General features: G+C 32.4%; 1 protein-coding gene across 1 annotated transcript; it reads right to left on the bottom strand.

The window, feature by feature from the left end:
• Window positions 1-14,572: 14,572 nt before the first annotated feature.
• On the bottom strand, window positions 14,573-15,532 carry LOC131646460 (cyclic dof factor 1-like). Its single transcript, XM_058916486.1, has one exon. The coding sequence runs from the start codon at window positions 15,506-15,508 to the stop codon at window positions 14,582-14,584; it is 927 nt and encodes a 308-aa protein (XP_058772469.1). The 5' UTR covers window positions 15,509-15,532; the 3' UTR covers window positions 14,573-14,581.
• Between the last annotated feature and the right edge of the window lie 1,029 nt (window positions 15,533-16,561).

Here is a 16,561-nt window from a genome sequence, read left to right as displayed (position 1 = left end):
ATCACATAAGATGATGAGAATGATATGGATGACGATCATGAAGATTTAGAATAATGAATGTGTGTTGTTGAAAATGTGTTTTTGTAATTTTACTTAATGAACCCTGTATTGAATGTGTTAATGAATATGTGTTGTTGAGAACGTATTTTTATAATTTTACTTAATGAACCATCTATTGAATATATTATATATTAATTGTGTATTCTCTATAAACAGGTAAAATGCCACCCCGACCTGAAAAAGGTAAGGGTGTGAGTGATAGTGGTAAGAAGAAGTTCCAACGCCTACGAATAGTAGTATGTCAGTCACCTCACTCGGCCATGTATCCTCCCCCGCAGAGTCAGGTTAATCCTATGTCCATGGCCAATACTCGGGCTTTTAAGCCACTACTCTCCTCTCCGTTTCCATCTGGGAGTCCGTCTTTTCTTAGCCCAGTTGGGGGATCATCTTTTGTTATGCCACCACCTGGTTATCCATTCCAGCAGACACATATGTCCTCATCCTTCCAGCAGACCGGAGGATCTAGTTTTCCACTGCCCATACAGACTAGTCGAACCTCACATCCCCCACATGTGCCTCCATCCTTCCAACATGCTGTAGGATCTAGTTTTCCACAGCCCACACTAACTGCTCGCATCCCACATCCGCCATATGTGCCCCAATCACTCCAGCAAACCGAAGGATCTAATTTTCCACCATCCACACAGGATGATGATCAGGCGAAGGATGAGGATGATGTGTTGGATGGGAGCGATCTTCGAGGGGATGATGATCCCAGCCAGATTCATATCATTGAGGGGAGATTTTGGATTTGGCCCAAAGGAAGCCCGTAAGTTTCTTATTTATCAATTTTTATTTAAGTATACGTTTCCATTTTTAATAACTTTATAATTAATGTTAATTTAATGATTGTTGTTTAGATTCGGGCCGAGCCGGACTGCTGCCAAAGTTATAAGTTATACAATTCAGCAGAATTATAAAATATTTATAGAGTTTTAAAGATGTTAAGGGCGATGACAGAAAACATTGGTTTAAGAAATTTTAGGTATACTTAATTTATTGTTTAAGTTATTGTTATTTAAATGACTTTTTCATTACAGTTATCTAACTTTTATTTTAATGTCATACAATATTGCTGGAAAAATGTGTGTGGGAACCAATGAAAGAGAGGCTGATTAAAAAAAATTATTATGGAAGAACTGTAAGACGACTTTCTGACATGCTACGACGTGTTAGAAAGCGTTGGGAACTTCATGGCATCCGTCCCAATTGGATAGGAGAAGAAATCTTTCACAAACTTCTTAAATATTGGGAGGGTGATGAATTTCTGGCTAAATCTGAAAATGCAAAGAAGATGAGAGCATCTGAAAAAGGAGTTGCCTTAATGCTGTTGGAATTATTAGCACTGCTAAGCATCTTGGACGTCTAGTAATAATTATTACCACTTTTTAAATTTACTATTTGATTTTATAATAGATATTATTAATTATAGTTAATTTTATTATTTAGGCTAAGGAATTGAATAGACCACCTCTGATGACTAAGTTGATTGCAAGGACTCGGACAAAGAAAACAAGAGGTTTTGTTGACGATCGTACACAAAAAGTTATGGTAAGTTATTTAATTTACGTTGTTCATAATTTTTTTAATTTATTGGCAACTTTTGTGTCTTGATTTTCACATGGCATGTGAGATGTTGTGGCGTGAAAATCATGTGGCAACTAAAGTTGCGGCGTGAAAATCACGTGGCTATTTATCATATATTATTTAAGTAAATTTAATTAATTTTTTTGTATGTGTAGGATGATTATCAGACATTTCTTGTACGATTTCTGAATATTAATCATCGATATACTCCAAGACCGGGAGATCCGCTTCATCCGGATGTAAATTTTTATATTTGGAATGAAGTCATTGGCGGCAAGGGGCCTAACGGGTGTTTTTTGGTGGTAGAAATTTGGTAGGCACCTTGAGACCTGATGATAGAACTCTATATCAAAGAGTTATTGACGGGGAAGGAGGTTCACGTCCGTAACTTTGACACTGGAACAACGAGAAATTCTGAATATTAATCATCGATATACTCCAAGACTGGGAGAGCCGTTTCATCCGGATGTGAATTTTTATATTTGCAATGAAGTCATTGGCGACAAGGGGCCTAACGAGTGTTTTTTTGGTGGTGGAAATTTGGTAGACACCTTGAGACCTGATGATAGAACTCTATATCAAAGAGTTATTGACGGGGAAGGAGGTTCACGTCCGTAACTTTGACACTGGAACAACGAGAAATTATCAGACATTTCTTGTACGATTTCTGAATATTAATCATCGATATACTCCAAGACCGGGAGAGCCGCTTCATCCGGATGTGAATTTTAATATTTGCAATGAAGTCATTGGCGGCAAGGGGCCTAACGGGTGTTTTTTTGGTGGTGGAAATTTGGTAGGCACCTTGAGACCTGATGATAGAACTCTATATCAAAGAGTTATTGACGGGGAAAGAGGTTCACGTCCGTAACTTTGACACTGGAACAACGAGAAATCATAAGACAATTGGCGATAAATGAGGCGAGACGCGGTGCGGCGGAACGTGAGGCGGCTTTGAAAGACCAAATGGAGGCAATGCAGAGTGAGCATCATCGGCAAATAAAGGTCATGGCGAAGAGACAATCTGGTATGGAGGCGCAAATGCGACAATTTATGCAATCGTTAGGTGAAAACCAAAATGTGGGTGGTTATGCGCCGAGTGATCAGGAGAATGAAAATGATGATGAGTTTCCCGACCCAGACTAATTGTTGATTTAATTTAATTTTTATTTTGTTGTTACTTTTGATTTTGAATTTGTGTAAAATATTAATTAATTTATAATTACATTTAGTAATATTTTATTTATAATTTTAGTTTATTACTTTATATATTTTAGTATATTTAGTTTATTAATTTAACTTATATATTTTAGTATATATAATTTATTAATTTAATTAATATATTTTAGTGTATTTAGTTTATTAATTTAATTTATATATTTTAACGTATTTAGATAATTAATTAAATTTATTAAATTTAATATATTGAATTTATTAATTTAATTATATATATATATATATATATATATATAATATATTAATTTGTTTTAAAATTTTATAAATAAAAAAAATATTAGTGACGTGATTTACATGTCACTAATTAGTGACATGAAAATCACGTCGCAACATGTAAACATCCATCAGCTTTTAGATTGTATAATAGCAATTATTAGTGATGTGTATTTCATGTCACTCATTAGTATCATGAAAATCACGTCGCAACTCAAGATTCTTTTCCTGCACCTAACCTGTTATGCTTGCTATAATTGAAAGTGTGTGAATACTTGTGCCAAGGTTTGCGACGTGATTTTCACTTCACTAAATAGTGAAGTGAAAAACGTCACTACTGAGTTGTCACCTTCTCTCCTGCGACGTAATTTTTCACGTTGTAAATTATGGTTTGTGATTTGTTTTTTCACTTTGTGGCGTGATTTTCACGTCACGATAGAGTTTTTTTTTGTAGTGTATATATATTAACAAATAATTCAACAAAGTTAAGTCTCCAAATTAAATTTAAATAATTTTTTAATTTAAAATAATTATATTATGAAATACTTAGTATAAACTTTTTGTACAGAAATTTTACACTATTGCATTTTTAAGCTTAATTTAATTTCTGACCTCCAGTTAACTTACAAAAATTTATTTCTCATTTTATTCTAGTATTTTTTAATGATAATTACTATCCAAAAAATTATGTATGCACTGGAAAAACAACTATTAGTATCAAAAGAGTTTAGTATTACACTGCAAGAAAATGGAGGATTAGCTACCAAATTTTTACTACCAATTATTTTCATAGTTAATCTCAATTTAAAAGATAATTATTTAACTCGAATTACATAAATAAAAATAATATTATTTGCATTATGTACGTTGGTTTTCTTAAAACATCTTATTATATTTAAAAAAAAAAATCATTTTTTAAGACAAAAACTCTTAACACGTAAAAACTTTTTTTCTTCAAATCTCTCTTTCGAAATCACTTTTTCTCCGAATCACTCTTTTCCTTTCCTTCACTGAATCGATGAAAATCACTTTTCTCCAAATCACTCTTTTCCGATCGAAATAGCTACTTCTCCGTCATTGATGGAAAACATTGATGGAAACCGCTGCTTCTCCTTCTTCAGTCGAAATCTCTACTTCTCCTTCATCAATGGAAATCGCTGCTTCTCCTTCATTGACCAAAATCCATGATTCTCCGTCATTGATCGAAATCGCTACTTCTCCTTCATCGATTGAAATTTCTCCTTCTTCTTTGGAAATCTCCGCTTCAACTTTTGAATGAGTTATTTTACCATTCAAAATCGCTCACGCATTTCTCAAAACCTAATATTTGAGGTAATTGTTTTTCCTTGAATCAAGTCTCTCACAGAATCACTCATTCACTCTAGTAAAATTTATCTGAAGAATCTCTTTCTCCGATTCATATGGTTTCTATCATAACAATTCGCCGTTGCGGCATCTCTTTTCGATTTTCGCTACAACGGTGCATTTTCTCCGATCAGAACTATAAATATTCATTTTTACTATTTTTGAGGTACAATTGATATTGATTTAATTTTGAGATGTTATTATCATTTATTTCTAATTTGTTTCTATTTTGTAGGAAACTGTTTCAGTTGCAAACATTAAATCTGTGTAAGTCAATTTCAGAATATTGAGACAAACATTAAGGTATTCATTCCTCTTTTCTTATTACTTGCTATAGAATCTAGTGGTTCAGTTTTCTGAATTTTTTGAACAATCCTAAATGTAGATACTCCTTGTAAGCTGCTTAGAAGCTCTTTCGGAAGTTTAAAGACAACTTTTCAGCTTTATATCATTTTATATATTGGTTGTTAAGCATTGTGGATGAGAAGAAGTTGGTTCGAAATATGGCTGCTAGTGGTGTTAATATCGATATTTATGTAGCAGTTTGTTTTGCAGAAGCTAGGAGCATATCCAGAACAGGTCTTTGTTGAAGGTTCTCAAAGGAATATTGATCAAGTAAGCCTAAGATTCTAATGTATATTATAGAATAATATTTTAAAGGGTTAATGAACTTTTTGATCCCTCTAAATATTGCAGATTTCGTTTTTAGTCCCTCCAAAATTTTCCTTTAAGAAATCGTCCCTTCAAAATTTTTCGTCTAAACTATTGGTCCCTAATGTCAAATTTGCTAGAGATTAGCTACGAATTTAGCCACCGATTAGCTACGAAATTTGACGTCAAGGACCAATAGTTCAGAAGAAAATTTTTGAAGGGACGATTTCTTAAAGGAAAATTTTGGAGGGACTAAAAACGAAATTTGAAATATTTAAAGGGACGAAAAAGTTCATTAACCCTATTTTAAATTCATGTTGAATAGTTGCTAGAAAAATTGAACGAAAAGCAAAGACAAGAAGAGGAAATTCTCAGTAATTAGAAAGCTTGATCATGCAGAAGTTACAAATACCCGAGATATGCTTATATCACTGTGCGATGAAAAAGATAGGGAACTTCAGGTAAAACATATCAACTTTTAACTTCATGGGTTTAGTCTTATTTTTTCTTAGTTGAATTTCTTCTCATTCCTAAGTAATGAATTTCCTTATTTTAACCAATATCCTGATGAGGTTTCATGTTTAGAATCCCATAAAGAATGAAATCATGTACTAGTTACTTTGGATATTATTGACCTTACTTTGGTATACACTATACAGAGAGCTAAATCATGTTAAAATGGTCACAGGAGGATCCCTTGATAAAGGTTGGTGTTGAATTTTCGCATTTTCAGTTCGCGCTAGCAGTACCTATAAGATATGCTCCTGAATGTCTTATTTTAGATCATATCAAGATGCATGTGATGTACTATTGGTTAAAGATATGATACATAAAACTTTTTTCTTTTAACATATTGTTAAATACTGCTAATTTAGGCTTGAGATTAGTTAGATTTAATGTGTGGTGGATATATTATATTTACTTCTATTCAATGAACTTAAGCATCTTGAATCAATTTGATTCTACAATTCATTTTGGTAACTTATCTAAATACCTGGTGTACGATTTTATATACTTCTTATTTTGATCATGTTAGAGCGAAATGAAATATTACACGGGAGATATTGTCACTTCTTCAATAAAACTAGGTAGAAGCTTTAATGGCCATTTGTTTCATACAACTACAATACTAGCTAGAAGCTTTGGCTATCTTTGTTTAATTTCAAGTTTGTTTTTGTGTTTCTGAATCAGTTTTTTGTGCTCTCTGCAATTATTTCATAACAAGAGTGGGTCAAAACCTATAAGGAAGAAGAGGCACAATCCTCGGCTTTATTCAAGCTGCAACCCTTATATTTGCAGGTAAACGTCTATTCGGTGCAATGAGTTTGAAAAGTACCTATATTTATCTTCAAAAGTACTATGTACAATATCTTATAATTAACTGAAGTAAACTTTTGTTAAGTTGAGATATTTCTCTTTTTTTAGGATTCTCCAATGATGATCCCAACTGCTAAGCGCCTAAGGTTGAGAGCCTTAGGTGCTCCAACAATGTTGCTCTCTTTGGCCATACATGAAATCTTTAGAGGGTTCAAAGACACAACAACTCTTACATATGTTCTCTGTTTGGCTGCTAATTACAATTTATATTATCTATAGGTTACTTAAAGGAAGGAAATCGCAGGTAATGCCTCTGTTTTTAAAGAAATATACCTATTGATATGTGTTTTTCTTGGTGTTTTTGAATTCTTAGATGCAAACTCATGACTGATAGAACCAAGTTCAGGCTGCAACTATTAACCTTTAAAAGCATAAACTCTTAAGTAATTTTGGTGAAGGAATATAAAGTAAATTTGCAATATATATAATAGGAACTCGTGAGATTGAAAGTGTAGAACTGAGATAGTTGCAAATAAAAGCGGGGAAAGAACAGGGTAGGCATTCTACTAAAGCAGGTCCCTTGTCCACCTCTGTTAAGGTAGGAGAGGAAGAACTATTAGATGATGATGGAGAAAAAGAAAGGGGGGCTTGTAATACTAACATATCTTTGGAATTCCAAATTTTTCAGTTTTTCAAAGTATATGATATGTTTCTAAGACTGTTACATAGCGTTAGAGTAAATATAATTATTCTAGAGATCTAAACATAAATATATTGATTGGTTCAATCTCAAATTCAATCCAGGGGTTGAAAAGGTTAAATTACATGTCAGAGAACATTCTTTTTATTGATCAAAAGAAAGCTTCAACATATATTTTTCTAGTAATTTGATATCTTGAAGAATTTTTATGTTTTCTTTTATTTAACTTTGATTTATTGATTCAGGTTTCTATTTTATAGTTCCTTGAGTGGACTACTTCAAGACTGGATACTGAACTTCAAAATTAACAAGTCAGCATATTTTCTGTACCATGCTTTCTCAAATTTCTGAATTGTTCAATGCTGCTCAAGTGGTTTTAAAATAGCACTTGTTTTTTTTTTTACTATATTTTCATAATTTATTTCTTTTCTAGTTTGTAAATGTAGGCATTGCCCTGTATGCTGCAAAACAAATTTTTGAAGGTGTGAGTTTTGTTTTATTCTAGTTGAAGGTGAAATCCTTTCTCTTAAGATTACTCATTCTATATTAGATTATTTTTCTAGGATTTTCCAACAATAACTTTATGGTGAATAGATCTTAATTCAAATTATATTTGCTGTTGTGCTCATATTTTCACAGTTTTATTTTATTACTTACTACTTTTGTCTTCTTTTAGGTGTGAATCCATGTTCACTTATCCTAGATCTTATGAATTCATACATGCTGATTATGTTTCTACACTCTATGAGAATAGGTAAATAGGAAAATCAAGGGAATGAGGATTTCAGGGATGGCCGGTTGTTTTGTCGTCGCCCTAAGGTCCTCTTGTCGCCCAAAATGCCAGAAAATGCGTCCCACTGTCTCCATGCTCGACATCTTCATCCTTTAGAATGCAGAAGGTAATTTAAGATCTGATTAGTATTTCAACTACTGAAAATGACACCGCAATTATCACTGTACAGGTTAAGAATTGACTAGGTTTCCTTAAGGGACTGTATGTCTAAGATAGTAGTAACATATGGGTATGGTGCACATATATATGGCTTTGTTTAGTTTCTGTTAGAATAAATTTTTAGTGATAGACTATTGCTAATACTCTTGCGATTTTGGTCCGCTTGGTAACCGGCTAGCATCGAGATCAAGTTCAAGATTAAATAAGGGTCAAGGATGGACGGATATCATATGTTTATGTTGTTGATTAAGCAGGGCAGTCAACTTAGACTTTGTTTTGAAAACAGTTGTACATACAAGATCTGCAGCCCAATCGCATAGCTCTCCAGAGTTAATCATGAGGTACTACATAATTTCCTTCCCGCAGCAGAGGATGTACTGGATTGCATTTTACTTTTGTCTTGAATTACTTGGTAATGAGTCACTTGGTTTCTCCACTCATGATTTCATTTTTAACTTGCTTTTAATTCTAGGTACTACCATTTCTCGTTCCAATGTTATTTTATAATAATTTGGCACGTGATAGGCATACACAACATAGTTCCTAAGATTGGAGTTTAGTGTAGAACTTTCTCATAACATATGTACTTGGATGTGTTATTTTTATATCCTTCTAAGAAAGCACAGACACATATTAAGTAGCCCAACTGTAGGACTACCATACAATGATACACTCCTTCTGCCAAAAATAACTTATACATAAGCAATTACATGGTTTAATTAAGTTGTTTCTCCAAACATGGCCCATAGAAGGGGCAATTATACTCTGATATTGTTCTAATAAAATGTTAAAAGATTTATTTAAGCATCATTTGGTTGTGTTATAAGTTGGTTTGTCCATCGAACTTGCAATTTTGATGCAGAAATGCACCATTCTTGAGGACTTGCAGTTAAAAGACTTCATGACTTCAAGAAAGGTGTTATTGTAAGATTTTTAATTTGTTATAATATTATATGAATGATATGAATCATCAATCATAAGTTAAATAAAATAGTGATACATTTTGAAATTTCAATGTATTAAATAGATGGATATTAAATTCTATTAAGCTTGGTTACTGGGGATTAGTCATACAAGATGAAGATATAAACCTAACATTAACATTTAGTTGTGTTTTCATTTTTGTAATTATGTATAAGTTTCATTATGATAACTAAGTTTCTTCAAATTAGAAAAATTCTCTTTTAGAATTTTAGTTGAGTTTATTTATTTCAATGCTTGATTTTCTAAAATTATGATATCTTAAAAAAAAAAACTTTTTTTTTTACCATCTAGGCCTAATTAGTTTTGATTATTGAAATATGAACTATCCTAATTTAGCTAGAGATTTACTATGATAAATTTGCGGCGATATTATAGCTGTATAGTTTGGAAATAAAAACTAAGACCCATAGTTTGCTATAGTTTAGTTTTGATTTAGCTAGGAAGTTTAATATTTAGTTGGAATTTAGCTAGGAAATAATTGACTAGGTAATTAGTCACTCAATCCATGCTACGCCATATATAGTAGCTAATCTACAACTAATTTCCAACTAACTCTGTTTGCTACATATTAGCTACAAATTAGCTACGGTTTCTGCCGTAGGTAATCACTGATTTTCTTGTAGTGTTATAAAGCTTTGATTTTGATGTAAATCTAAAGTAAAATAAAAGTAGAATATTTATCTAGAAATCAAAAAAGGATAACAATATTTGATTAAAAAAGTAATGTCATTCAGTCGACATATATACTGTCATTTTTTGTGGCTCAGGAGTTAATACAGTTTTTGTCACATTTGGTAATATATTAGATTATCACTTATATGGAAGATATTTATTTTTGTGGTGGAGAAAAGATCAGCCTCTAGCTAGTCGATATATTTCACGTACTCACAATGCTATTGTTCCAACAAAGGATATCCTCACAATCAAATTCTATTAAAAAGAGTATCAAATTTTATTCTTAGTAAATAATCATACATTTTGTGTGAAATAGTGGTTAACTATACACTTCTATCTTCTTAATAATACTTCTGTTAAAAAGTAAAATCGTTAGTGGAACATGTGCACTCACAAAGCAAAACTCTTAACAGCTTCAAATAAAATAGTATAATATTTTGTAATGGTTTAGAGCCCACATTTGAATTAGAATGCTTAACATCATGCCAAACACCTTTAGCCACAAAGACAAAAAGACCAATTAGATACTACTATACACTTATATGAAGCTGCAATGTTGGTGAGTTTAATGTTTCACATAGACTTTGCTTAGGAGTCTAGAGTGGAAGGGAGGGGAAAGTTTTTGACCATGAATTTTAAAAAAAGAAAAGAAAATTGATATTTTTGAAACAATAATTTTGTATAGCATGATAAAATAGTGTTAATCATTATTATATTTTTAATTTTAATAATATTTTAGAAAATTTAGTTAAGCCTTTCAAAATTCTCTTTCAATTAAAAAAATTGACTTCTGCCAATTATATGTTTTTGGTGTTATAAATGAAAATAAATGAATTCTCTAAAACCATCGTAACCAAAATTCTTCATTTTTTTTCACTCAATTCATCTTATTTTTTAAAATCCTCCCCTCCATTACCCTTAAAACTGGGAAGGGGGATATTGCTTTAAAAAAGAGAAGGATTGAGTGGATTGAATGATATTAGTTGGGAGAATTTTGGAAGGTTTGATTTTATTCATATCACCAAAAATCTCATAATTTGGTGGAACTCAAAATTTACTGAACGATGGTTTTGGATGACTTACATAAATTTCGCAAATATATTTTATGTTGTTATAATATTATGAAAATTAAAAGTACAGTAACGATTAACATTTTTAATCATTCTTTCAAAGAATATCTAATATTTTTTATATATTTTTTAAAAATTCGTTTTCAAGAGTTTTTCCCTCCCCTCCCCTCTCCTTTAAACTCTCAAACAAATCTTAAGAGATTCTCAACAGAGATTATTAAGGACTCAATAAAAATTCAAGTCTACTTCTTTTAGAGATGAATATTACTTACATAGATTTTAACTACTTGTAGATTTTATACTTTTCTCTAAAAAAAAGAAATCGCAGGTAAATTTGAAAGTAAAAATAAAATTTTGAAGGTAAAATCAGCATAGGCTTCAGAAGAAAGCTTACGACAACTTCTATTGGAACAAAAGCAATTGTATTTTATTCCCAAACAAAAATAAAAAATCCACAAATAAAATCGCAGATATAATCAACATACGCTACATAAAATTTAGTTGCGGATTTTTTTTCGTATTTTTTTATGCAGAAAAAAATGCAGGTAAAAAATTTAAAATATGTAGGTTAATTATGTCTACGATGCATCAATCTTATTGCATTATCATAAAGTCAATTATGTCTTGAATGAACATCTAAGTAAAGTGTTTTTAAATCGATTTGTTTAAAGAATATTTAGTGGTCTTGTAATTGACTTGCTCTAGAAGCAATGAAGTCCTTAGTGATATCTTGCAATATTTCAATTGGTTTAATTTATTGAGATTCTTCCAAACTCTCTTAGTTATATGTTTTACATACCATATACACATCCATATCATATTATTGCATCAAATTAACACCATTAATCAATTATTTTCATACCTTCTCAAAATCCTTACAACCTTCAAAAATCATCAATGGCTTCACAACATTAACAGTCCCCAAACTGGATTCATACACACATTGGTACACGAAAATAATCATCACAAACAACATACATCAACATAATAAACATCAATTTCAGAAATTCAATCAAAACTCAATAATTCCATTGGAGGTTAAGGACTCCTTATGCACATACCCATTAGAGAAGTAGTTCTCCCTTTTACCTGATTCTCCTAGAAGTAATAGAATTCTGAATTGATTAATGTTCTTCCCTCTTCCAAAATTCTAAGTTTCAATGTTAACTCTTGCCTTTTGCCTCTTTTACATTCTAACACTTTCTCTCCCTGAATATAGGTTATCTCTTAACCTTTTATAATTAGGGTAATTTCTCTAATCTTAAAAATCATAATTTCCTCCCCCCCCCCCCACTTCCACTCTTTTTACTCCTTCCTTCCTTTATTTCTCTTAATTCACAAATGTGTCCCAACTCTTCATATTTCTTATTTTAATTAAATAAATCAACTAAAATTACTATTATTGTAAGTATTTAAAACTCTAAATAAATTCAAGATGATTATAATCAATTCTACTAATTCTAATGTACTCTCTACACCTCTACCTCTATAACTTACATCCGTTAAATTCTTATTATTTAATTAAGACTTAAATAGTCTTTTAGTCCCTGTAAGTTAGCGCGTTTTTCATTTTCGTCCCTGTATCTTATTTTTCTTTGAAATGGTCCCTGAATGTTAAAATCCTTTTAGTTTTCGTCCTTAAAATTGAAATCCGCAAGAAAATTCGAAGCAAAATCCGCAGAAAACGTGCAGATTTTCCTGCGGATTTTCACTTTAGGGACTAAAATCAAATGAACTTTAACATTTGAGAACTTTATCCCCAAAAATAAAAATACAGGGACGAAAAACAAAAACACGCAAACTTACAAGGATCAAAAGACTATTTAAGCCTTTAATTAATACTGCCCAATAATTAAATAAAATATTAACAATAACAATAACAATAACAATAACAATTATATCATAAATAATAAAAATAAAATAATTTAACAAAAACTAGGGTATTACATCCGACTACAACAATCAATTCCCCACAAGTAATAACGGTCCACCGCTTCTGGTAGCTAGCCAATTTAGAAGCTGTGTTGGATTGGCCACGCGTCTACCCTTGACCGAGTTTTTATATGGTGGGGGAAATGGAATCAACCGTTGGTCGGGAACAGCCCTAGTGACGTCTAATTTAATTTGAGAGAAGACCTTGTAAGTTTGCAAAGATCTAGATCCATACACTTAGGATACTACAAATATACCTTAAATAGGTAAAAAAGCATATCATTCCAAATATGACAGTATGTACATATATATGCTTCCATTACAGGGTGTCCTACATGCAGTACACAATAGAAGGAAAAAAATTAAAAAAAGGAGAATGAGAAGGCTACTTCAGTAGAGAAATTATTTCTTCATCTATAACCATTTGATCTAGATAAATTCGCTCCCTCGAGACAATCAAAGGACAGTGAAAATGCTACGCTTGTTGTAAATCATTCTCAAATGACAAGGAAACTACCTCAAGGGTAGCGCTCAAACAATCAGTCAGTTGTTGAGCTAGAGATGTGTTTTGAAGGTGTAAAAACTCTAAGTTCCCCTAAGCAGATGATAAACTGCCTCAAGTTGAAGTTAGAGCATGGTTCTTCTTCACCACAGTCTTCACTAGATGAGTCACCTGGTCGGAGAGAGAACCAACAAGATTAAGGAAGCAAAACATTCCTTACCCATAGTAAGAGAAGTATAAGATATATTTATTTCTGACAGGTACTTATCCCGCTAAAGCCTCAGGCTATGAACTCTCTCTCCAAGTTGTTGCTTCTCAGGACGGTGATGGTCAGACCAAAGAGCTTCCCAGTGGCCAGCTCCACCAAGCGCCAAAACGGAATAAGCACATCAGATATACCAAGCTAGGGTAACCAATTCTTCTTCCAAAGTAGGCCCAAACAGATTGACCAAATATGAGCAAACCTCTTAGGAGGGAGGGCTTCAACGACCTCAAACAAACAAGAACTTGACCCCTCTTCGGTAGTGAACCAACATTAAAACCAGAGATACTCGATAAAGTCGGTAGGTTATACAAAATAAAATCACTCTCTTTCGATTGTATTCCCTACCCTATAAGTCTGAGTGATTTTATAGTGGATTGAGGGTTAGTCCTAATTTAGAGTGTGGTGGTGGACCTTCAGTTCCTCTTTTGTTGGGTTCTAATTTGCTGATGGTAGATCTGGTTGGTTCGAACTCTAGCCTACGAGTACCAAGGTGGTTCTTTAATAGTTGTGGTTGTGCTTTTGTTTGATCTCATTTTTTTTAGTGTTTTCTTGCTTTTTCTGACTTGTATCTTGGTTTTTCATGCACTTTTTATGTTGTGTTGTTGCTATTTTGATTTTTTTTATATATTTTTTTTTGTGTAAGCAAGGATATATTAATAAAGAGAATTAAGGGTTCTCATTAAAAAAAGATTAAGTTGTTAGTGATGTTCATTGTAGATAGTGTTTTGACACGCGACACTCTTACTTGTTGGTGCATGTTTCATAGTTAGATAGGTTTTTTTTTTCATAATACAATAAGTTATGGAAAATGACATAAGTAAAATTGAATTAAATGTCATAATTGTTTGAAACCAACGTTACTATACTACCACTACCTAGTAGAAGACGAAGCGATGTCAATAGCAAGATTGTAATATTTATTTTAAACCATTGTATTTCAGACCAAAATTGTCATTTCCTTTATGTATTCATCTTATTATGTACATCAACAAACATTTTGGAATCTAATGAATCTATTTTGTCAAACTCTGACACACCTTGGATAGGAGGTATTGGTGTTATGTATACACGATCAAATTCTCTCGTGGTACACAATAGATCTTGATAGAGCTGCAGGATTAGCTTTCATCAATACTGATGAAGATGCATCAACCGCATGATTATTGTCATCACTGTTAGATCCAAATCCCTCGAAAACTCCTCTTCCATTCTTGACTCCTACTGTTGACCATATAGAATTCTTTGCAACATCATTAGGGTCACCAAATCTCAATAACTTAGGAATCAACACACTATCATTCCTTTCTTTGTTGTTGCTTTCTAATCCACGCTTTTCTTTCTTCGAGTTAGAATGATTGATCATGTCTCCATCTCTTGAATGTTTCCCTAATACAGGTTTACTTGGGCCACAAGATTGTGTTGGCACAGATTGTACATTCCATAATGGTTGCAAAAAACCATCATAGTATGTTATAATAGAAGAATTTGATCCAAAGGTCAAGACAGTACTCATTTGAGGATAATTACAAGTGACTTTGTTCTTACGGCGACCTGCTCCTACAAGCATCTTTCTCGCGGTTCCACCGGAAGTCCAGTATCTCTGGCAGTTTTTGCAGAAGTGTCGGGGTTGTTTGACGTTGTAGTTGTTGTAGTAGCAAAACTTTGTGTCCATGCTTTTGCATCTTGGACATGGAACAATTATGTCTGGTTTCTTTAGAGTTTTGTCTTGTGACACATCACTTTGTTCATCAAGTTTTGTGGAATTCTGTTGAGAAGCTTCTGTTTCAGCTGAGGGTGTGTTTAAGTCCTCCATGGTTTGTTGTGAGACCTCATCAAGTGTAGAAGATGAAGATACAGATGAATGAATACTATGATCAGAGAAACCTTCATGAGCAAATTTTGAGGAAGAATCATTGGAAGAGACATATATTTTGTGTGTCAGAAAGATGGTTGTACCAAAAAGTTTTATGGTTGTTGAATCATTAAACATCTGAGACATGATTTCAATTTCCTGTTAGAAGAATTTGAGTTATGGAGAAGAAAAAGAGAGAAAGAGAGAGAGGGAGGTACAATGATTTGTGAGTTTCTATGAAGAGCTTTTATAGAGTGAAAAAGTTGTGTTGGAAAATGCCAGCTAAGAAAAGGGCAAGTTTTGTGAGCCACAGGTGGTTGTGGTCTAGGATATCTCAGTGTGCTGTTGGATTGCATTGCATTCACCCACGTAATTAAAAGGATAGTGCCTGTCTGTCTGGTATGTCCCACTCTCACCTTTTTTCTTTCATGTCACTTCCTTTTTCAACTTTTGCCCTTTTTCCAATTGCTTCCTTCCTACCTACATCTTCTTTCCTTTTTTGAAAGAGAACTTCTTCATATTGTTAGTCAAATAACATGTTTGTTTTTCATTTTTAGAAATGTTTGAATCTAGGCTATAAGGTAAAATAGGCTAAAAATTAAAATGAGAATATTTTTATCAGCAACACTACGTTGACATTCAAAAATATTCAAAAATGACGGTAATATTCACTTTGTTTATGGTATTTATACGTAACAATGTTTATATGTCAAAACACATTAACCAAATATATATATATATATATATATATATATATATATATATATATATATATATATATATATTGTATTAACCAAGTAACCAAAGTTATTTGGAAGAGAGAGAAAAATAAAGTCAAAATTATGAATATCATTATTCACCATAGTCGTTAACACTAATATATAATATAAGTGTAAGAATATGGTGTCAAAATAACATTTTTCTATTTTTATACACAAAATTTTCCCATCTATCCCCCTCACTATCCTCCGAATTTTTGAGTCGTGTTCAAGTTAAATAGGTGGATAAGGTTAGGGTGGCAAAATGAGACCGGACTGATGGCCATGACCGTTTTGCCCCCTCTTTAATGCAGGGCGAGACAAGGGTTTAAACTCACAACCTCTAATATGTTCGCCCCGCCTCGTTCTGTTTTTATATGCGCTTTTGCAGGGGCGGGCAGTAACATGATTTTTTGTATTTTTATGTTTAACAGATGCAGTG

This window comes from Vicia villosa, linkage group LG2 (assembly GCF_029867415.1).
Source record: "Vicia villosa cultivar HV-30 ecotype Madison, WI linkage group LG2, Vvil1.0, whole genome shotgun sequence".
Lineage (NCBI taxonomy): Eukaryota > Viridiplantae > Streptophyta > Magnoliopsida > Fabales > Fabaceae > Vicia > Vicia villosa.
The sequence above is the reverse complement of the archived record's forward strand: the minus strand, read 5'-3'. Positions and strand labels throughout refer to the sequence as shown.